A 22,571-nucleotide genomic window follows, 5' to 3' on the forward strand; every position below is an offset into this window, starting at 1 on the left:
GAACAGCTGGTAGTTTCTAACTGCTGACCTTGCGGTTTGCAGCCCAATTCGTAATAATCTCACTCCAAAATACCGCTCAGCAGATTCATCATGTCTGTTGTTAGCACCTCACTATCTGTCAAGCCAACATGCACTCACTGCCCAAGACTTGTTGTCCCCATGCCAAACTCCCCTTGCTCTGCTCTGGTACCTAACTAAGTAGCCATGGGGAGTTGTGGTGTGGCCCGGTGGGTTAATGCACCGGACTGCTTGCTACCTGAAAGGTCAACAGTTCAAACCCACCAACTATTTTGTGGGAGAAAGATGAGTCCGTCTGCTTCCATAAAGATTAGCAGCCTTGGAAACCTTGAGCTGCGGTTCCCTTTGTCCTGCAGGATCAGTCACTGTGAGTCAAAACTGACTCAATGCCAGGAGATTGGGTTTTGTTTTAAACCACAATGCCATTTTCAAGCTATCAGTTCATGCTCCGTTGTGCCACCTTAAGGAGCCCTGGATCTGCAGATCAGGCATTGAACTGCTAGCTGAAAGGTCAGCGGTTCGAACCCACCAGCCACTCCACAGGAGAATGATGAGGCTTACCTGCTCCTGTCAAGATTTACAGCCTGGGAAGCCCTATGCCTCAGTTCTCCTCTGTCCTGTAGACTTGCTGTGAGTCAGAATTGACTGCATGACAAGGGGTATGTAACACCTTCCGGGAAAGGCATGTGCCAAGGAAGAGAAGAGACTATTCCTATCCTTGAGCAGAATCACCCTCACTATCCGTTCACTTTTAAAGTAAACTTTACAAGTAAAGGACTTTGAGCAGTGTTTATAGAGGGAAAGTTTCTTTTTGAGAGATCATGAGTGGCAATGTTTCTTTTCATGAGGCACTGTGGGTCTCATTGGTACTAGAGCCAGAGACCCAAGTGGTGCTGGATTCGAGAACCCACAGGCTCCAGAGCACCTCCTAAGGGCCCGGTGGGGCACAAGTGCACTGCTGGCCCCTCTGGCTGCCTCCCACACCTGCACCAAGGCAGCTGGACATCGCGAGAAAGGGCCACGAGCAGAGTCTCTGAATTGCGTACTCTTCATTTTGTGTGTTTTCCAGGAAAAAGCACATCTTAACAGACTAGGCTTAACAAACCAGCATCATCGTTGAGAACAAAGGCAACATTCTTCGTTATCAATTACCCACATTCTACCAGCCTGACAGAATTGTCTTCTCGCATCGTCTTCACACCCTGGCAAGAAAGTCTCTCACTTCACAACCCTTGCGCTCTCTCTGTTCTTGCGGTGGCTTTGAGTGAGAGTGAGGCTCAGCCAGCCGCCTTGGGAAGTAAAAGCGGGTCCCTGCATTGCGGTGAGAGGAGGAAGTGACTCTTGAAATTGCACCACAGGTGCTATTCTAGGAGAGTTTGCCAGAAGTAGAGCTGCCAACAGGTTGGGACCCTCGGAGAAAAGGGGAGATGTTTTCTGAAGCCAGAAATGTGTCTGAAACCCAGGGTGGAAAAGCATCACTGAGAAAACTGGGTAGAGAAACAGCTCTTGGGGAAAGGTGGCGAAAGGTTGGCCCAGAAGCCTGCTAGACCAACTCCTCCTCCAGAGTGAAGGGGCGTCGCTAGAGGTCACCGTTCTTGAGGACCTCCTAGACCACTTACTGCTGCTCCTCTGTTGGCAGGGTCTCTTCCAGTGTTAGGAAATAACAGTCCCCTTTGACCGTTCTTAAACGTAGGAAGAAACTTTAAAACCAGTTTTTGTGTATTAGTTACCAAAGGGTATGGGGGTTATATAGCTAGAAAATGATGGTCAGTTCTGTTGGGGTTGGACACGGTTACGCTTTCTCATACTGATCAGGCTGCCTCGAAAAGAGAGCCCAGCATGTTCACCAGCAAGGGGCGATCTTCGAGAAGACCGGCTGGCTCTCTGCCTGAGAGCTGTTATAAAAGATCCCTCCCTACTTAAGGAGGAATAACTGAATTAAATGACTCTCTAGACTTGCGTACCCAGCTGCCCAAGGGACCTGCCTCTCCTGGTTACCTCCAGGACACATCAGACTCAACCTGTCTGAAACCAAGCTCATGAGCTCCTCTGGGCTGTCTCTTCCAGTGATGGACAGATATTCTGTTTCCGCTTATGGAGGCAGGCTTCTCAGAGACACCTCAATACCACCTGTTCTTCCAGATTGGGGTGGGGAACCTTTTTTCTGCCAGTGGCCAATTGGATATTTATAATATCACTTGTGAGCCATACCAAATGGTCAGCTTAAAAATTAGTCTGCTATATATGGTCAAGCATTTCATTAACTTACCTCTAGTGTGACGGCTAATACCCCTGCTGTGGTGCTGTAGGATCATCACTGGACTGCAAACCACAGGTTGGCAATTCAAACCCACCAGTAGTTCTTCAGAAACCCTGTACAGGTTTGCTATGAGTCAAAATTGTTGACTCAATAGCATTTAATAATAGTGTGATGGCTGGAACTGCGGTGGCCTTGGCAGGGCCAGACCAAATAATTTCGCAAGCCTTAGATGGATGGCCTGCAGGTTGGACGTTTCCCACCCCTGTTCTAAATGAAGTCTCATTGCTAGGTAGCCCTCAGCTCTTTCTGTGGCTTCCCACCACCTTGTTCCAAGGCCTACCACTTACCTGACAAAATGCACGTCTCTCCATGCCATCCATTCCTGCGGCCTAACAACTTGGGCTCTTCCTAACTCTATTTGGATAAAGACAAAATCACCTAGAACCATGTGGTTTGCACAGTCTGACCCTGTCCTCCCCTCTCCACCTCACCCCACCTGATTTCTCACCACATCCACCTACTTTCGGCCAAGTCCCTCGTGACTGCTGTCTGACTGCCCTCTCCCTTCGCCTAATTCATTCTCGTGTGACCTCGGAGAGGGAATTCACGCCATGTTCAGGGGGTCCCCTAGACCAGGGCATGTCCCCTGTCGCATGCTCACCCAGTATGGCTGCAATTTTGTATGCCACACACCTGTCTGCTTACTTGATGGAATCAACTCAAGTCACAATGGATTCTTGTGCTCTTCCTTCCCCCCACACCTGTTTGAAAGCCCCCAGAGGACTGTTAACTGTCAAGAGAATGAGAGAGATTTTAGATGGCAGTTTACTTGTCTATAACATATTCCGTCTATGTGTAAAGGTTGGAGTTGTGTTTTTGTTTTGTTTTATTAAATAGTACCTGGTTATGCATTTTTATAGGCATCTACCCTTTGTGGTATGGTGCAATAGGGATAAGCACTGGATTACTGTGAGGTCAGTAGTTCAAACCCACCGACTACTCGTTGGAAACTCTAACAGGGTTTTATGAGTCAGAATTGACTCAATGGCACTTAACAATAACAACACCCTTCTAAGTAAGTGGTACTTAGGTTTATTCTTTGTCTATGATTTAATAATAAAAATGCCACTTTACCTTCCTGGGCCAGATTCCTAGCCAGAGCCAATGGCGTGTTGAGATTCTTACATGATTCTGCCACCATGATGCTGATGGAGGAGTAGTTGTTACATGCAAGATGATACATCAGTCACAACAGAAATGGACCAGCGTTTGGGAAGTTTTGTGTTCAGTGTTGATTTTATCGTGTTGGGGAGAGATCTTATTTTCTCCTCATCAAGTAAGGATTCGTTTAGGAGAGCCTAGACTGACCAGGAAGAGATTCAGCTGGGTTGCTGGTACAAACAGGAGGCAATAGTCTGCCCATCAAACGTTTCAACTTGGGCCTTCTGTGTGACGTTTTATACATGATTTGAGCTCCAAGAAAATGAAGTCACACGTGTGCGAGTGAACTCTGCTGGAATCAGGGCATGTCAAGGTTCTGGGTCCCTGGTTCTGAGAACTGGCAGGTTTCCTTGGTAGCCTGCCCCAGTTTCAGTGTTGTCAGTAAGCAGTTTCTCCTGATTTACTGTGTTTAAGCAAGATACTTAGACATGTGTGAGTACTTCCGTAGGACTTCATGCTAATGTTTTTTAACCTATGAATTGGAGTCCTGGTGTGGTTCTTTGTGACAAAGTGATGGACTGTCTGAACCACAAGGTCGGTGGTTCAAACTCACCAGCCGCTCCTTAGAAACCCTATACAGGGTCGCTATGAATCTGAAACAACCTGATGGCACATAACAACAGCGACATCAGTACCTCAAACAGCAGCATCTAATTGACTGTCCCCATCGAGAAAGAAATGCCATTTGGCTGTTTTGCTCGGCGTCCCATGAAGCATTGCCAACAAGTTCATTTTGAACGTTACTCAGGAATGGTATTTGCAGGGCCCCCGATAGAGATCTTCAGAGTGGACCCTCGCTCCCTGTACCTGTGCCCCTGGGACTCCCTGAGCATCCTGTGGCTGGTCATCCCCTTCTCCACAGAGCAGTATCCGAAAGCCCATTCCGTTTCCAGATGCGTTCTCACTTGTCTCCGTCTATCACTGAGGGAAAAAGAAACTGCCAATTGTTAAAACAATAAGGCGTACCTGTTCTTCATTAAAGTTCCAAGATTATCCCCCCGACCATCCATCCAATCAGTCTCAACTCAGAGCGACCTTATAGGAAGAGTAGAACTGCCCCCATGGCCTCTCCGAGACTGTAAACCTTTATGGGAGGAGACAGCCTCATCTTTCTTGCAAGGAATGGCTAGGCTGGTGGGTTTGAAGTGAGTAGCCCAGTGCTTAACCCACTCTACCAAGATCATACAGGCACTTTGTTATCAAATTTCTTGTGCTTGACTTTAAAATTAAGCAAGATATTTAGAAATGTGTGAGTTACTCCATAGGATTTCATGCTAATGTTTTTTAGCCGATACATTCAAATTGTAGCCGAAATCCTTTCAACACACACACAGGGACCCTTACAAACAGTAATTTTAAAATTGATGTTTGCTTCTGTTTCTTTCTTTATTTTACCCAAAGCCAGCCCTGTGTTGACGGATGAATGTGTAGTGCTTGTGAAATCCCCAAAGCGAGTTCGAGAGAAATCTATAAAATACGGTTTGTGTGTAGCCTGAGAAGCAGGCATGAGGCAACCTTTAGGGAAATGCGTTCGCACCCCACTTCTGAGTGACTCTCGTTCTAATGCCCTGGTTTTTGTCCTGGAAGGGCATATTCTAAACACATCTCGTCCCAGCTGAACAATAGGATCCGTTCTTACGGAAGGTGTTTTATGTGGACGTATTTAGCTCTTCTATTGTTCTGTAGGTCAGTGTGTTAGTGACAGACCCCACTTCGTATTCTGACATGTGACAGAGATATGCTGCATGTTGTGGACGTGGTGTGGTCAGTGTCCTTGGGTTTGTGATGCCCAGTGTCCACCTTAGCAGTGTGTCAGCTTGCAACATTTTTCTAAAATGTTCACCAAATTACCCAAGATGCTGCTGCTGGCTACTGCTGTTGTTAGGCGCTATTGAGTCAGTACCAACTCAGAGCGACCCTGTGCACAGCAGAACGTGTTTACCATCCAGTCCTGTGCCAACCTCACAATTGTTCCCACACTTGAACCCATTGCTGCTGCCACTGTGCCAATCCATCTCGTTGGGGGTCTTCCTCTATTTCTCCCACCCTCCACTTTACCAAACATGATATCCGTCTCCAGGGACTGGTCCCTTCTGATAATGTGTCTGAAGCATGAGAGACGAAGTCTGACCATCCTGGTTTCTAAGGAACGTTCTAGCTGTACTTTTTCTAACACAGATTGGTTTGTTCTTTGGCAGTCCATGGTACTTTTAATATGAATGCTAGTTGTTGTTGTTAAGTGCCGTAATCAGTTCCAATTCTTAGCGACCCTGTGTAGGATTTCTGAGGAGTGGCTGGTGAGTTTGAACTGTCGACCTTGTGGTTCACACTGACCTTGCAGTCCAGCGTGAATCCACAGCATCACACCAGGACTCAGTATGGATGCTGCTGGGCATTTATTCATTGACACAGCCATGTGGAATCAGGACAACAGTCAATTGTATCAAAAACCGCCTCCACCTGTGGGCCCTTAGAGGCGATAGCTCCAGGACTCACTGAGCCAGAGATCAAGGTGGTCCCCTGCCTTTCCAGGTACAAACGTATTTCAGTAGGTTGTGTGGTTCAGATGTTTACCCCATCTTATCGAACCCCCTTGCTTGTTTTTGTTCTGTTTCTATTTGAAGAAAGAGAATGGCTGGCAGTGGACAGAGAATGGCTGGTAGTGGACATCTTTGCCTCCCTGACGCCATCTGGAGCGTTCCAAATACTACCATTGTCAGAAAGGGGCTTAGTGGTCAGTGAGCGGGGGAAGCTGCCAACTTGCAAAGGGGACTCGGCCTTGAGGCCCCCAGTGGAGGTTGCTGTGGTCCTGTGTTGTGTGTGGTTTCTCAGAAACTATCAGCAGGCCAAGCTGAACCTCTTAGAGCTCGGGTTGAGCAGAGACCTGGCCATCTCAGGTTCCTTCCAGAAAGCAAATTGTCTCAACTTCCAAAATGCACCAGAGTGCCTGGAAAGCCGACGGAGATGATGGTGGTGGCACCACTGCCCACCTTGGTTGTGCTCGGTTACTTGATAGTCTTCACAGTGGCTTGTAAGGAGTAATTAAGGAACAGAATTTTTTCACTGATGATGGGAAAGTTGGAGGATAGTTCTTCCTCATTCAGACATCTCTTGCTTCAGATGTCCCTTCCTGCTGCTTCACTACCTGCAGGGAAAACTTCCTGAAGCAGGTGTCCAGCCTCTTATTCCTCCACCATGGCCACGCTCGCTCCTCTGCCTACTTCCCTCCAGGAAGCCCAAGCAGGATGTTGAGCCCAGCTCACTCCCAGTCAGTACTCAGCCTCCGACATACAGACAGGTGCCTCGGGTAGCACTGCCCAAAGCCATCGTACTTTGTCTGAGTGATCATGGGAAAAGAAGTGTAGTATCCTGGACTGAAAGCAGATTTGGGGAATTCACATCCTGCTGTTTAATAGCTGTGTGCCTTCAGACAGGTTACTTAACCCTCTGTGGCTTTATTCATATGAGTACATAATTTTGCATACCTTTCTATGGTGAATTTTAAAACTTAATGGTGACATGTCTAGAAATCATGCCCGGCATGGCATTTCAGCCACTCCTTGTGTTGAGGTAAAAACCAAAACTCCAGGAGCAGAAGTGACTTGCTTCAGGACCCCCAGAGACAGCAGACTGTATGGCCAGTGGCAGAGTGAAGACCAGAATAGAGCTCCCCTGACAGCCAGTTGTATACGCAGACTTTCATAGCTGGGGGTGTGGTTCAGTTGAAGACCACTGTACCCCAGGATCTTTGAGTTTTATATGCCTGTAATGAGTTCAGGGCCAGTGGATAAGCCTCAGTAATATTCACCTTCATCACCTTATGGTGACTGGCTTGGGAAAAACCATAGGGGAATGCTGAATAGGACCTTTGGAGTCAAATCCTTTGACCTGGTGGGTTTGATACCCTGGTTCTCTTTTCCACCTTATGGTGTGCCTGCAGAGCTGCGATACTTACTCTTTGTGCAAAACTCAAAGGGGGGCAATTGAGACTGCAGCCCCTTTTCCTACCATGGAAATAATCTGTCCATTCGATTCTCTGGTAGGGCTTTCCTAGTCTGTATCCGAGTCCTGGGTGTGGTGCTGTAGGATAAACACTGGACCACTAACCACAGGGTCAGCAGTTCAAACCCACCAGGTGCTCCTCAGAAACCCTGTACTGGGCTATTGTGAGTTACACTGACTCGGTGGCACTTATCAACATCAGCAATCATATGCAAGGCCTGTGGAGCCACCGCATGGTTAGCTCAGAACCCTCCTGGGGAGCTGGCACACCTACCAGAGGCAGGGCAGGCCTGGGCACTGTGTGAGCACACAAACGCCTTCTCAGAGCAGGTGCATGGAAGCGGCATCGGGCGGGCAGCAAGCTGGTCCTAATTAAGGCTCAGGTTTCTCTGCTCCGAACATGCCTCTTACTTTCTTGTAAAACCATTTCATAAATGCTAAATTGCTATGTGAACAGAAACACCTCAGAAGGGATCCCAGGATGCCTGGGTCAGTGCCAAGACACTCACCATACAGGAACATGTTTCTAGCCGCGGCGTTGCACGTTTACAGGAACTTGATGGCTTAGAGGTTAATCTGATGCCCTTGAATGACCTCAGCATCAGTCTTAGTCAAATGTGGTGGGTGTTGTAACATGAATCTGTAGTTGCCCTGTGAGGACTGGGGAACTGACACTTAGGCTGAAGGCTGAAGTAACTGATTTTTCCCAGAGCTTCCCTCCCATCATTACCGTCCGCCTTCTAAGAATGTTCCTTCCAGGCCACCGTTGAGCGTTCTTTGGTGCTGAATCATTTTGACTTAAACGAAATAAAATAATATGCAGACCTTTGATACTTCGATTTGAACTTGATCTCCATACCAGAAATTTAAGGCCACTGAACATAGAACGATACAAAATGAATAGTAGATTGTTTTTATTTTGTTTTTTCATGATTTCTGTTCATCTTTTTGTTGTTGTTGAAGTCAATTTTGGTGTTGTTGTCATACATCAGTCTTTTAACAGTGTCATCATCTGTAACAAATATATTAGCCAACTAGCTCTGGATTGTTCCCTCTCGCATTAGCTTAACCCCTAAGAGAAAACATCACTAGCCAAAACTCTGAGAGGTTTTCCAAAGGTGTATACTGTTTACATAAGAAAAGCGGCCCAACAGCACCAAAGTCTTTGACGGTTTTTACCTCGGTGTCATTATCTTTCTTTCTGCTTTGTGACTTTCCCGGGGAGAATTAGACCACTGTGTAGTTAAGTCTCCTTCCCGTCCCCAGCCTCATTACCAGAGGTTACAGAAATGACATTGTGTGACAGCTGTCTCCTTCAGATCAAAGCCTACCTACCCTTTACGTCTCCCCAGAGCAGGGAGAAGTGTGTCTTTCACAGTACGGAGGACAAAGCTAACTGGACACTTACATACGGCTACTTTATGAGCTTCCGCCCTCAGAACGAACAAACTGGGAGAGGGCATTTGAGGGCATCTCGTAGGGTTTTAGGAACATTGCGAATCTCGGCTCCCCTCTGTCTCCTCTGACAGAAAAGCCCTCCCTGAGTAAGTGGAACTCTGATGTCTTACTCTGCCTGGAAGGAACATTTCAAATCTGGAAGTCGGCTATATGTTTTTAGGGTACCTGATTTGAAAACGTTAAGTAATGTGATTCAGTGGCTTTTGGGGAATGCTTTCTTTTCTGCTTCTCATATCAGAAATTTTAGGTTCATGGGGAAAAAAAAAAAAACCGTCAGATAGCATTCCACAGCACCCATTAGTCACTTCTGTCTTGATTTGTGTCTTTTGACAGGAGGATGCTACAAAAGTTTAATAAAGAGTTAGGTCTTCTTAAACGTGAGAAAATGAACTATGCTTGCTTTTGTAATTCCTGTTCTTCCTTCAAGCTCCCCTCTTCCTTTGTTCCTTCATGAAAACACTACCCCAGGACCACCGGCATGATGAAAAATGTGATTTGTGGAACTTAAAGTATTCTGGGATGTTTAACTCCTGTATTAAATAACTACCTAGCAATAGAGTTCAGCCTCTCTCTCTGGGAAATGAGGTTCTTCTCAGCAAACAGGAGAAGTAGAAGGTCTGCCCCTTGCATCCAGGAAGGTTCTAGAACGACGAGCAGGGGCATTGCTGCTGGTCAATGTGCGCGGTCTGTAGACGGATGCCTGTACCTTCTCTCCCCACAGGCAGGGCAGTTTTCCCGGCATGAATCAGAGTGGAGTGATGACATCCAGCTCTCCCTACAGCCAGCCAATGAACAACAGCTCGGGACTGATGAACACGCAGGCCCCGCCCTACAGCATGGCATCCAACATGGTCAACAGTTCCTCAGGTAACCTGTGCCTCCCAAGGCCGCCCTGTCTTCCCCATTCTCCTTACAGGTTCTCACCAGGGAAGGTGCAGACTCACCCCACTCTCCTGGGCCAGGTCGCTGGATGAAAGAGAGAAACAGACTGCATTTCTGCATCTTGGGAACCGGTGCAATCTATTGAAGTGTTGTAAGACCTGGAAAGCTTACTGCATTTGATGTAACCTGTTTTTATTCAGTCTGTGTTTTTATGTTGCATAGACAGACATATTGCAAGTGTTGTTGGAGATTATTTACTCAATATCTACACATCTTTGGGCTTTATTAGGAATATTGAAATGTTCTCTACTTGTCTGTTTGTTCAGGGGCCATGGGCCTTGGACCCTCAGTCCCCACCGGCCCCTCCGCAGTGGAGATAAACCATTAAAATTCAGAGGAAATGACTGAAGGTCACAACAAGGGGAGGATATCTCAGAGCAGCAAAACTAGTGAAGTATATAAATAAAAATATATATAGTTGTTGGTGTTAGGTTCCGTCAAGTCACTTCCAACCCATAGCTACAGCAGAACGAAACACCTGCCCGTCCTGTGCCACCGTCACAATTGCTGTGACATTTGCTACTGTTGTGTCAGCCCTTCTCATTGTGGGTCTGGCCCATTTCCAGTGACCCAGTGTCCTTCTCCAGGGACTGACCCTCCTGACAGCATGTCAAAGAACGAGAGACAGAGCCTTGCCAGCCTCGCTTCTAGGGCATATTCTGACTGTACTTCTTTCAGGACAGATTGGTTTGTTCTTCTGGCAGTCTGTGTTACTTTCAGTATTCTTTACTGACATCATAAGTCATATGTCGTGATTCTTCTTCAGTCTTCTCTAGTCATTGGCTAAGTTTCACACGCCCCTGAGGCGATTAAAAACACCATGGCTTGGGTCAGGTGCACCTTAGTCCTCAAACTGACGTCTTTGCTCTTTAACATTTTAAAGAGGTCTTTTACAGATTTGCCACACAACACACAAGCCACCTCTGTATGACAAATTGACAGACCAGTGGTAGAAATATATATGATATTTACACACACACACATATATATATATATATAGAGAGAGAGAGAGAGAGAGAGAGAGATAGGAGAGAGAGAGAGAAACTTATTCGAGAGAAATGTCTCTCACAGTTGTAGAGCATGGTAAGTCCCAAATCCAGGGGTCAGGCAGTAGGCTCTAGGTTTTTTCTGAATCACAAAGTTACAGGGACTGGTACACCCAGAATCTCTAGTCAGGTGGCAGACTGCTGACTCCTCCCAAAAGCTAGATGTCAGGGGATGATGAGATAAATGTAGGATCAAGAAAGAGCTCAGATTTTGCCAGAGCATCCATATAAATTGGATGCAGGCCACATCCCAAGGAAACACCCCTTCCAACTAGTTGGCTGCTCCCATCACATCACAAAGTGGAAGCTGATTACTTAATGTCTGTGTGGCACTGTAGGGTAAGCATTAGACCACAAGGTCGATGTGGACTACAAGGTGGCAGTTCAAACCCACCAGCCAGCCCTCAGAAACTCTGGACAGAGTAGCTATGAGCTGGAACTGACTCACCCGCAGCAACCACAGAGCATCGTGCCCTAGCCAAGTTGACATGTAACATTAGCCATCCCTTGGGGCTTGAAATACTTCTATTCATTTAGGTAGGAAAAGACCTTTAAATACATACATGGAAGTAGTTGCATCTTAAGTCTCTATGAACAATTATATGGCATTGTCTTTTATTAATGAACAGTGTCTTAGATATGGAGTCTTGGTGTGGTGCTGTAGGATAATAAACAATGCACTGCCACCTGTAAGGTGGGTGGTTCAAACCCACCAGCAGCTCCTCAGAAACCCTATACAGGGTCACTATGAGTCGGAAGTGACTCAATGGCACTTAACAACAACAATGGTATCTTGGTTATTTACTGCTATGATAACAGAAACTCGATGGCACCTAACAACAACAACAATAAGAGAAATACCGAAAGTGTATGCCTTTAGCAAACAGAAATGTGTTCTCTCTCAGAGAGGAGGCTAAAAGTCCCCATTTCAGAGTGCCGGCTCTAAGGACAGGCTTTCTCTTTGTCAGCTCTAGGGAAAGGGCCTTGTTTCACCATCTGTGAGCCCAGTCTTCCTTGGAGAGCTCCATGTGTCTTGGCATCGGTCTTCCACTGGTTCCAAGAGCCTCTCAGCGCAGGAACGCCAGGTCCAGGGACACACTCTACTCCCGGCTCTTCTGTCTTGATGGGAGTAGGTCCCTCTGAGCTCTGCTCCCTTCTTGGATATCTCACAACAGATACAACCTAATCTTGTAGATTGCATCTGACCTCATCAAGTTACCTTGTCAACTCATAGGGTAATTACATCAGATCAGACTGATCCCATCAAATCCCATCATGGGTTTGATTGTATTATATTAGATCTCATCATGGAGGTGATAACTACATCTTAACTGCTAAACCACTGTGGATTCTGGTCCAGCCAAGGTGACACAAAACCTCAACTGTCATACAGTTCTTTTAGGCAATCTAGGCTTTTACTATTAGCTGTTTAGTACTCTTTCAGTCTCAGCTCATTATCCAATTCCAAAAACACTTCCACATTTTAGTTATCTGATAGGGCAGCACCCCACTCTCCTGGTACCAAATTCTGTCTTAAGTTATCTAGTGCTGATATAACAGAAGTGTCAAGAGTGGGTGCCTTTAACAAACAGAAATGTATTCTCTCTCAGTTTAGAAGGCTAAAAGTCTGAAATCAGAGTACCATCTCTGGGGAAAGATCCTTGATTCCTTTCAGCATCTGTAATCCCAGCATTCCGTGGAGAGTCCATGTGGTCACCTACATCTTTTCCTGAATCTAGGAGCTTTGCAGGACAGGCACCCAGCTCCAAAGGATACACTCCATTCCGGCTTTTCCTTCTTGCTGGTAGTGGGTCCCTCTCTTTCTGTCCAAGTCTCTCTCCTTGTCTCTTGTCTCTTGTATAAGATCAAAGTTATTGCATGTCACACCCTCAGAATCTCCAGCATAGTCAGGGTCCTGGTGGGATTAAGAGAGTCCTGGTGTGGCTCTGTAGGGTAAGCACTGGACTACTAACCTCAAGATCAGCAATTCAAATCCTCCAACTGCTCCTCGGAAACAGGGGTGCTATGCGTCAGAATCACCGGACAGCACTTAATAACAATCTCACCCTTAACCCTTTTATTGTTTTATCACATCAGATCACATCATGGGAGAGCACCACAGAGCTGCTAAACCTCTTAGAGGCATTGGCAGGGAACGCAATTTGAGACATGGTAAACAGTTTAAAAGAGTTGATTATTTTAAAGCCATCATTTTTTCAACCTACTTTATCATCTACAAATACTTTCTAAAGAGAATTCTGTCAATTTCTGGGAAGCATCAATGTCTAAAACTTTGCAGATGATCTTAGAGCCCCTCTTCCGGTTCCCTAACTACCTGCGGACGTAAGCATTGCTTTTCAAAGGAGAGCATGCTGTGTATTTGCACCACCTGTTACTTTATATCAGACCCTCGGGGAGTAGGTGTGCTTTGTGGTAGGATTCTCCCCTGTCATCACTATTGAGCTTGGCTGACCCACCTGGGTGTTTACAATGCTTCACGATGTGTTAGAGAAACATTGCGGTATTAGCAGTTTGGTTCTCCCTTGTTACTGTTTTTACCTTACCTGCTGCTGCCTTTCCCCCATCAGAGTCTGTTCCAGCGGCCCCCTCCTCCCTCATCATGTTGAGAACAGACAATGAAATGATCTACTTGAGCAGGGCCTCAAACCAGTTCTTCCCAGTTCAGTCATAGCCAACTAAGTAAAACCAGAACAGATCAGAACTGGTAAAATGTGGGTGAACCAGAACATTAACCAGTATGGGAAACAATTGCAAGTCGGTGCCCTGCTAGAAACTTAGTCTCCAGGGCACCGTGCGTGTGGTACAGCAGCCAGATCAGCTAGCAGTGTCTCACTCAGAGATGACTGCGGGCCACTCCACTCTGCGTGTGTGTGGCTCACCCCAGAGCTGGCCTAAAAGGGTGCACTAGGCCTCAGAGCTCACATTCCTGGGCTTCTACCTGTAACTGTTCCTCATTTGGCTATCACCCTAGTAGGCCCACACTTGACAAATTCGGGTCCATTCTAATTTTGCTACACAGGCCAGGACCGAACCAGTACAAACTGGTTCAAAGCCCTTGGTTTGTACCCATCCTACTGAGTGTTAGGCCCAACAATCCTTGATTACCTCTCTTCAGAGTTTTGTAAAAGAGAACAAACAGGAATGAATACTGAAGTGAAGGTTTTTAAGTTAGTAACAGCCCTGCCCGATTAAGCAGTCCTTCACCACAGTAAGTGGGTGTTTGGCATTGAGATACAAAGTGGGGACTCTCCGGCCCTCTGTCAGCTAGAAGGCATCTCTTCTTTCACTGCACTGTGCCTGGCAGTGGGTTGTGCCTGTTTGCGTTGTGATGTTCCATGTGTTGTGTGGCTTGCTGAAGTACAGTTCCCTCAGAGCACTGAAACTGCCCAGCACATTTCACCTTCTCCTAGCAGCACTCCTGTTACTCCTTTTCTTTTGGACCCCAGAGCCGCAAAAATAACCCACAGTAAACAGATGGCCCAGTGCCCTTCCCTGGGAAGATGGATGTGTTCCTAAGGAATAACCCGCTTAATAGATATTCACAGGGAGAGATTTTTTATGTTTATTATTATTATTATTATTCAGATACTTCTGCTACTCGTTATTGCATACAAGGAAATCGGTTCAATGAAAGGCCATTTATCCTCACAGTCATTTGTACGGGATAGTGGTAGACTTTTTTTTTATTGCATTGTGTGATTTGAAATATTGAAGTTTTCATAATTTCAACATTTATCAAATTTTCCTCAACACACTTACATGGTTATATTCCAATGTTTTTAAGTGAAACGCTATCTGAAAGCCATCGTCCCAAGCTGCCAGGGATTGGTGACAATGAAGCGGTGATCATACCGTTCCACTGATAGGGAAGTGGTCTGAAGGAGCTGGGGTACAGCTTCTGGTGAGATGTCTGGTCAAGAGACCCCCTGTGACTTGGCTTAATGTACCCCCCACAGTCTACGTGGGCTGGGCCCCTGGAGAGAAACTTAACAGTGAGACAGACCACACATGTTCTCCATCAAATTGCACCCGGGAAGAAAGGGAGGCGATGCACGTGTTGGCCAGGGGGACCTCCGTGAGCAGCTCAGGTCACTGCCATTCCAGCACTGTCTTTGCTGAGTTCAAACCCGAGTGTTGTAGACAGTGCCCAGGGCCCAGCAAAGCCTCCTGTTTCAGTGAGTAAGCGATCATTTCAGTAATGCCCATGTAAGCGTGGATGTACCCACTCTTCCTCTTCATGGGAAGTGCCAAGGGGTGGGAGGTTGTGTTTTTCCCTCTAAAGGAAGTTTGTTGTTGTCTTTGAGTTAAAAGGTTAGAATCATTTAATACTACAGAGAGAACGAGTTACTATTAAATATTCACACAACAGGTATGTGGCCAATTTGATTTTACTCATTTATGTTGAGTTTGTTGTTGTATTTTAATGTTTTATTGTGAATTCTGTGATAGTTTACATGGGGGAATATTACCTTTACATTCATTCTATCATATTTCATTGCCATGGTTACAATCCCCTCCATGCATCATCAACCAACCAAAGGGTATATACCCTGCAAGCCTGCCCCCAGCGGTTGTCAGCACACAGCTTCTCTCCCTCTCTGGGTCTAGAGTCCCCAGCCACTCCATCTCTCCACATCATCATCTCTGCCTCCATCTCTGGCACCACTGTTTCTCTGGGTAGGGTCCCACACTCCGCTCTTCTCCCTTGATAGTCCCAGGGCCCTCCGCTCCTAGACTGCAAAATTAATCACTCTCCTTTTGCTACAAAATGTCTGCCTTTACATTTCCAACCCTCACAATCAGTCCTGATAACAGTTATTAACTACTGTACCACAGAGTCCTATCCACATCTCCTTTCATCAGACCCACCCAGACAGATTGGCTACTACTCAGTTTCATTTATGTTAAGTTTTGAAGGTGCCCTGATGGTGCTGTGGGTTAAGTATTGGGCTGCTAATCTCAAGGTTGGCAGTTCAAAACCACCAACTCCTCTGGGAGAAAGAAGAGACGGTCTGCTTTAACGATCTGCAGCCTCCGAAACCCTACAGAGCAGTTCTGCTCTGTCCTGTGGCATCTCTAAGAGTCAGAATCAACTCTCCAGTGGTGTGTTGGGTTAGGTTGTAAGCCATTTTATAATATATTCATTTTCCATGTACTCGTCTTTGAATAAACTATCATCTTAAAATAGAAATAGAAAGTCCAACAATGATACCTTCCATCTGTGGTCCTCATCTGGTTACCACATAAGTAACACTACAAAACGTGGGCTTTTCCCTCACTTTCACCTACAGATAGTAAATGAACAATCACACCTGCCTCCTGGACAGAGCCCCATTCAGATGCTAGTAGGGAATCTTCCTGCTCGTATGGCACTGCTTAGTCCCAGAAGTCCTACCAATATAGCATAGACCAGCTCCCATAGCCCCTTAACAGAGAAAAAGGACCCTCCTGGTCCCATATCCACACCTCCTCCACTGTTCACACTGGAGACACTTGTTCAAACACAGATTTTTAGCTCCCCCTGAGCATTTCTGAGCTTGGGTCCAGAGATTTGTGTTAACAAACAGTTCAAGTCCTTCTTATATACATGTTGCTGTTTGAAACCTACTAGTTAAAAGTACTTTAGCTCTGTGGTCTTTTACAGAACTGTGTGGCATTATCTGTTCACTAGAGAATTTCAAAAGCAGAGGGACAAGTGCTTTCTGCCTCACGACTCTTTCACAAGGGAAATCTGGGGGCGCTTGTACCTTGTTAAATAGTTTATAAAGGTGGTTGTGTTGTTTGTGTGTTTGCTTTAATCTAATGGTTTTAGGTCATTCACACACAAAGGACTTGGTGACTGTGACAAGGAAACCTCTTAGCCTGTGTGAAAATGTATCCCGAGGTTACCCCGAGTCTGTCAGCAGTTTCAGACGGTCAGCAGGTGGTCTTTGCTGGAAGCATCAGTCTGGTTAGAAGAAGGTTAGAGCCAGCTCTACAGAGCAAGCAGACTGTATTTCCGGTTGCTTATGTGCTAGGTTAGCTGGAGGGGCGAGGACAGTGATGGAGATTACTACACGTTGTCCCCAAGCCCCTCCCCACACTGCTGATGGAGGGGAGGAGCAGGTAGCAAGGGGCTCCTCCAGGGCCTTGCTGATCCAGAGAGACACCTCTGTCTTCTAAGGTTTCCTCATACCCTTGTGAATACTGTGTTCTCAGTAGACTTTGTTTACCACCTATGCAAACAGGTGTTGACATCTACACATGTTCTTCAGCATGGTATGTTATGTTACTTCCCGTGGAAGAGAAAGAGCTATCTGTCTTCAATCCTTCCTTACCATCTTCTGGAAACAGCTCTGTAGGCTTGTCGCAAGAAAACCGTTCACAGGATGGCCAGAGCAAAGGCCGGGGCTGGGGAGAGTGAGTCAGAATCGGTGTGTAAATTCACTTCTGCTCAGGCCCGACATTCCCGATGTTCTCTTGAATATATTAAATCTGGGGTGCAGTCACTTCCTTAGGACTTTGACCTACACTTACTCTCAGAAATCTCTTCGCCAGTAAATTGCAGTGGGCAAGCCCAGGGTCGGGACTTAAAACGTATTTATAGGACTTCACGCTGCCATCCCAGGTTTCTACGCCCTCTTTTTCTGTCTGACTTTGCACAGGGGAAGAGGAGGATGTCAGGGTGGAGGAAACATTGAACACAGCCTTGTCGTCTTGGTGGTCTTTCTCTTCTGGGAAAGGGGAGAAAGTGCCCCTAGGGTCCCATTGCCCTGGGAGGATTATGACTCTTTGCAGTGATTCACTGAGGATTCTGGGAAGAAGGCAAAAAGAAGCATTGCATCACAGGAGACAGTCGAAGGACAGACCTGAAGATTCATTTAGTAAAAGAAAATCTCCACTGTAAGTCAGGAGTACTAAATAAAACAGTTACTCTAAATTCTGTTTTCTGTCAAAACAACAAAGCAACCCACTTTGAACAGTTCTTATATATGCATACCCAAAATGCATACAGAATGGAGACTGGAGATATTTGGGGGATTTCAAACCAGCATACAATGAGGGGTTTCAAAAGATTCATGGAAACATTGCATTAACTTTTCATTCAAGTTTTCCATGAACTTTTTGAAGCCCCCCCCCCCCCCCCCAATAAATGCTTCTGTTAATCATAGTTTAATTCTCAAACTCATTATCCCTGATAACCACCATACATATCGGTGTTTATGGTGGGAAAATTGCCTTTTTAGACAGTGAAGTATGGGGTGGGCTGTATGAAGTGGGATCTTACTACTCATATTTTCCAAAATTGATCAGTACAATGTATTACAAATACTGGGAACCCTTCATTGGTGCAAACGGCTAAATGCTCAGCTACTAATGGAAAGGTTGGTGATTCAAATTTACCTAGAGGTTCCGCCGAAGAAAGGTCTGGTGGTCGGCTTCTGAAAAATCAGCTGTTAGGAACCTTATGAAGTGCAGTTGGCTCTGACACACATGGGGTCACCATGAGTAGTCCCAATCTGCTCAATGACAGCTGGTTTCCTGGCTCACTGTCAGGATGGTGAGGGAGAAGCAGGACTCCAGAGGCCTCGTGGGCATTCCTGTGCCACGTTCTCTGGAATCAGCACTGTGAACCAAGGACGTGCATTTCATCAGGAAGTCCCGCTTTCACACTTGTCCTACTTTCTCCTTCCTTCTGGTCCTTTAAAAAGAGTGTTTCTTCGTGTACAGATTTGCTAATTCCCATCTTGCTAGACCCCAGAGATAAAACCACACAGCACAACCGTTCCTTTGAACAAGGCGGTCTTCTTGGTGTAATCTCTCTCAGCTGCCTTTTTGAGGTTTCACACATTCACAAAAATAACCGCATTTTTAGCTGATCCCAATAGATTTCTCTCTGCAGCTGCATCACTTGAAAAACCTTTTTGTTCCAGTTCTTCAAATCTAAGTATTGAAAGTAATTTGAGGGGGGGAAAAGAAAAACATCTCAATTATGATTTGTGTGTGTTGCGATGACTTTAAGGACCGCCTGGGCTGCACATGGGCCTGGAGAAACCCGCCAGCATGCCGTGGAAACACAGACATTTCAGAGGCAGTACCCATGCAAACGCCGGCGCAGGGAGGGTGAGGAGGGTTTGGCAGGACCTATGGTCTCAACCTGCAGTGATACTAAAGATATTAGCAAATTAGCACCACAAAGCTTGCCAGCTTATTCGCCAGAGCCCAGCTCACTCTCTCCCTGCTGTAATTAAAACTAATTATTTTCTAAAACATAGTAATACATGAATATGTGCAATAATCATTCTGTAGTGGGCAATCTGTGGAGGCTTTTTTAAAGCGTCTATTTTTTTGTGGTGTTTTGCCTTCCTGGCACACTCCAGTACATGTGCCTTGTGCAGTCGAGCCAGCACTGATTTGCAGTGTAGAATGCATCCTGTTTGATTTGTTTTGAAACGGCAAGGGTCTCCATTTCCACTCATTCATAGACTCATAGCTCTCAACTGTCTTGTCCCCCTCTGCTTCCGGCTCCCAGCTCACTCATCTGTGGTGATGTCCCGGCAGCTCGTGGTTTCTGCAGGTGGTCTTCCACAGTGGGGCTGTTGAAACTCAGCTGCTAGTCTCTATACAGACTCCCTCCGGTTGCCTCATTTTTCCTCTGACAAGAAGCCTAAACCCATGTTTTGTTTTGTTTTCTACCAGAAAATGTTTGTTCGTATTTGCAATTGCTGTTAGTTGTTGTTGAGTTGTGGTGACCTTTTGTGGTGGTGGTGGTGGTGTTAAGTGCCGTTGAGTTGTTTCCGACCCATGGCGACCCTGCATAGGGTTTTCAAGGAGCAGCTGGTGAGCTTGAACCACCGACCTTGCAGTTCAAACTGACTTTACAGTCTGGCACGTTAACCCACAGCGCCACATTCAGGATTCCACCGTTTGTGTAACATAAGGAAATATTGCCTGGTCCTACACCCAATGAAATCCGAAACCAAACTCGTTGGTATGGACTCGATGCCAACACTGAGCGACCTTATGCTGTGGTTGTTAAGTGCCGTTGAATCGGTTCCGATTCATAGCAAGCCTGTATAAGGTTTCCAAGGAGCAGCTGGTAAGTTTGAACCGCCAACTTTGAGGTTCAAACCGCTTTTGCAGCCTTATCCTGCGGTGCTACACCATTGGACAAAGGAAAACTGCCCCAGACTAAATCTTTACAAACTTTTAGTTAGCAGCTGCATGCTTTAACCGCTGTGCCACCAGGCTCCTGGGATACCAGTAAACCAAACCAAAGCCACGGTCCTTGAATCTATTCTAGTTCATAGCAACTGCATAGGTCAGGGTAGGACTGTCCCATAGGGTCTCCAAATCTGTAAATCTTCACAGAAACCGACTACCACATCATCCCTCATAGAGTGACTGCGGGGATTAAACTATCAACCTTTCCATTAGCAGCTGAGTGCTTAAGCACTGTACCATCGGAACTCTTAATCTATACCAAGAATGTGCCTGAATCCACTGTTCATGTTAAATTGCGTCTTTTCCTCGTAATGCCTGGCAGAGTAGCCTATGTATCTGAGTCCTGAGATAGAGCTGGGGTTTTGCCGGGAGCCAGGGGCTGTCTCCCAGGGCATATAGGGGCTGTACCAGCTGAAGGGTGCAGCCCACCACCAAATCACTAGCAGCCCTTTTCTCCTGAAGCTTTTTTCCCATTACTTCCTCTGAAATCATTCACCGATTCCGTTCCCTTGCTATAGACAGGCCTATATGTGATAGATAAGGTCTTTGAATGCAACCGTATAAAATGTTAGATGATTTTGCCAAGTATCCATTATGTGAAGTTAGTAAATTAAGAAGGTACTAAATCCTATGGTTCTTAGCTTTGTGTAAAAAACAAACTTACAATTCACCAAGATTTGCTTTCAAAACTTGATGACCAATTTAAACATTTGATGTATTTCTACTTGTCAGCGACTCTCTCAAACTTGTTGTTGTTGTTGTTATGTGCCATGGAGTCGGTTCTGACTCATAGCAACTCTGTACAGGGTTTCTGAGGCTGTAAATCTTTACGGGAGCAGAAAGCCTCATCTTTCTCTTGCAGAACAGCTGGTAGTTTCGAACTGCTGACTGTGAGGTTAGCAGCCTGATTTGTAACCACTACGATACCAGAGCGCCTGTCTCAAAGCTGTAGTAACTATGGAAAAACAATGTTGCTGTAAATTGACCTTAAGTGGTTTGGATCTTGAGTACAGGCATACCTATGAGACATTACGGGTTCAGTTCCAGACTCTCCCCTTCGCCACCACCCCCTCCCACAATGAAACAAGGCACATAAATATTTTGGTTTCCCAGTGCATATAATAGTTGGGTTTACACTATACTCTTGTCTATTAAGTATACAATAAATAGCACTATGAAATAGTGTGAGCAGCATGACCAAAATGTGACACACAGACCCAAAACGGCGCCTATAGACTTGCTCAATGACAGGGCTGCCATGCCTTCTGACTTCTCAGTTGCTGTGATTCTGGAAGCTATGCCACAGGTATTTTAAATACCAGCAGGGTCACCCAGGGTGGACAGGTTTCAGATGAGCTTCCAGACGAAGACAGACTAGGAAGAAGGAGTGACGAACTACTTCCGAATCTTTAGTCACTGAAAACCTTATGAAGAGCAGGGAAACACTCAGATATAGTGCCAGAAAATGAGCCCCTCAGGTTGGAAGGCACTCAAAATGCGAAAGTGGCAGCTTCAGTGGGCTCAAGCGTGACAACAATTGTGAGGTTGGCCCAGGATCGGGCAGTGTTTCGTTCTGTTGTGCATAGGGGTCACTGTGAGTCGGTACCAACTCGGTGGCATCTAACAACAATGTCTTCGACACTCAGTAAAGCTAGGTATGCCTGTACCTAGAATGATTTTTTTTTTTTTCTTTTTTTTTAAGAAGAGAAAGGATAGCCCAAATGCAATGGTGTTGAGATTTCAGAAATGAATCCTGTTTCCATTCCTTCCTTCACCCGGTAACTTCTAGTAGTGAGAACACAGGCGGGCAAGCACGTGTATAATCCCCCACTCTTTCTCCTGTTTCCGATTAGCATCTATGGGTCTTGCAGATATGATGTCTCCCGGTGAGTCCAAATTGCCCCTCAAAACCGACGGCAAAGAAGAAGGGCCCTCCCAGCCGGAGAGCAAGTCAAAGGTACTTCCCCTGAGCATGTGGTGTTGGGCCGCCAGCCAGTAGCTGCTGTCTCCGCCCCAACTGGTGTTGGCCGGCACTGTCTTCTCTCCTTTCCTTTGGTTTCTCCTCCTCTGCATGCCTTCATTCCTTGCACCGTGTTCCGTAGTCTCCTTTTCTTTCCCCACCCCCGTCATGGTGTGGAGCTGAAAGTTACTAGTTCTCACGGCATTGAACTTCTGGTGGGGGGAGAGGGGCGGAAGGAAGAGGCCAACCGGAGAAATGTGCTTCGGGGGTGGGGACAGGTAAGGGGTCTTGCTTGGTTTTGACACTTTCAGCCATTCTCTGCCTCAGTTTATAGCTTCCTGTTTTGGCCGCCTCCGCAACAACATACTTAATATTTTGCTTTCCTGCCTTATTTGATAAATAAGGTGAACAGCTTTTTATTTTTTTATTTTTTTTCCTT

General features: G+C 46.1%; 1 protein-coding gene across 2 annotated transcripts in view; it reads left to right on the forward strand.

Moving 5' to 3' along the window:
• Positions 1–22,571, forward strand: part of ARID1B (AT rich interactive domain 1B (SWI1-like)) — a 533,326-nt gene that overhangs the window by 476,955 nt on the left and 33,800 nt on the right. For both annotated transcript variants that reach the window (XM_006868451.1, XM_006868450.1), the window contains 2 exons: positions 9,681–9,826; positions 22,026–22,129. In XM_006868451.1, coding sequence (XP_006868513.1) covers positions 9,681–9,826; positions 22,026–22,129 — 250 coding nt within the window. The remainder of the gene's footprint in view (positions 1–9,680; positions 9,827–22,025; positions 22,130–22,571) is intronic.

The sequence above is a fragment of the Chrysochloris asiatica genome, unplaced genomic scaffold (genome assembly GCF_000296735.1).
Source record: "Chrysochloris asiatica unplaced genomic scaffold, ChrAsi1.0 scaffold00117, whole genome shotgun sequence".
Taxonomy (NCBI): Eukaryota; Metazoa; Chordata; class Mammalia; order Afrosoricida; family Chrysochloridae; genus Chrysochloris; species Chrysochloris asiatica.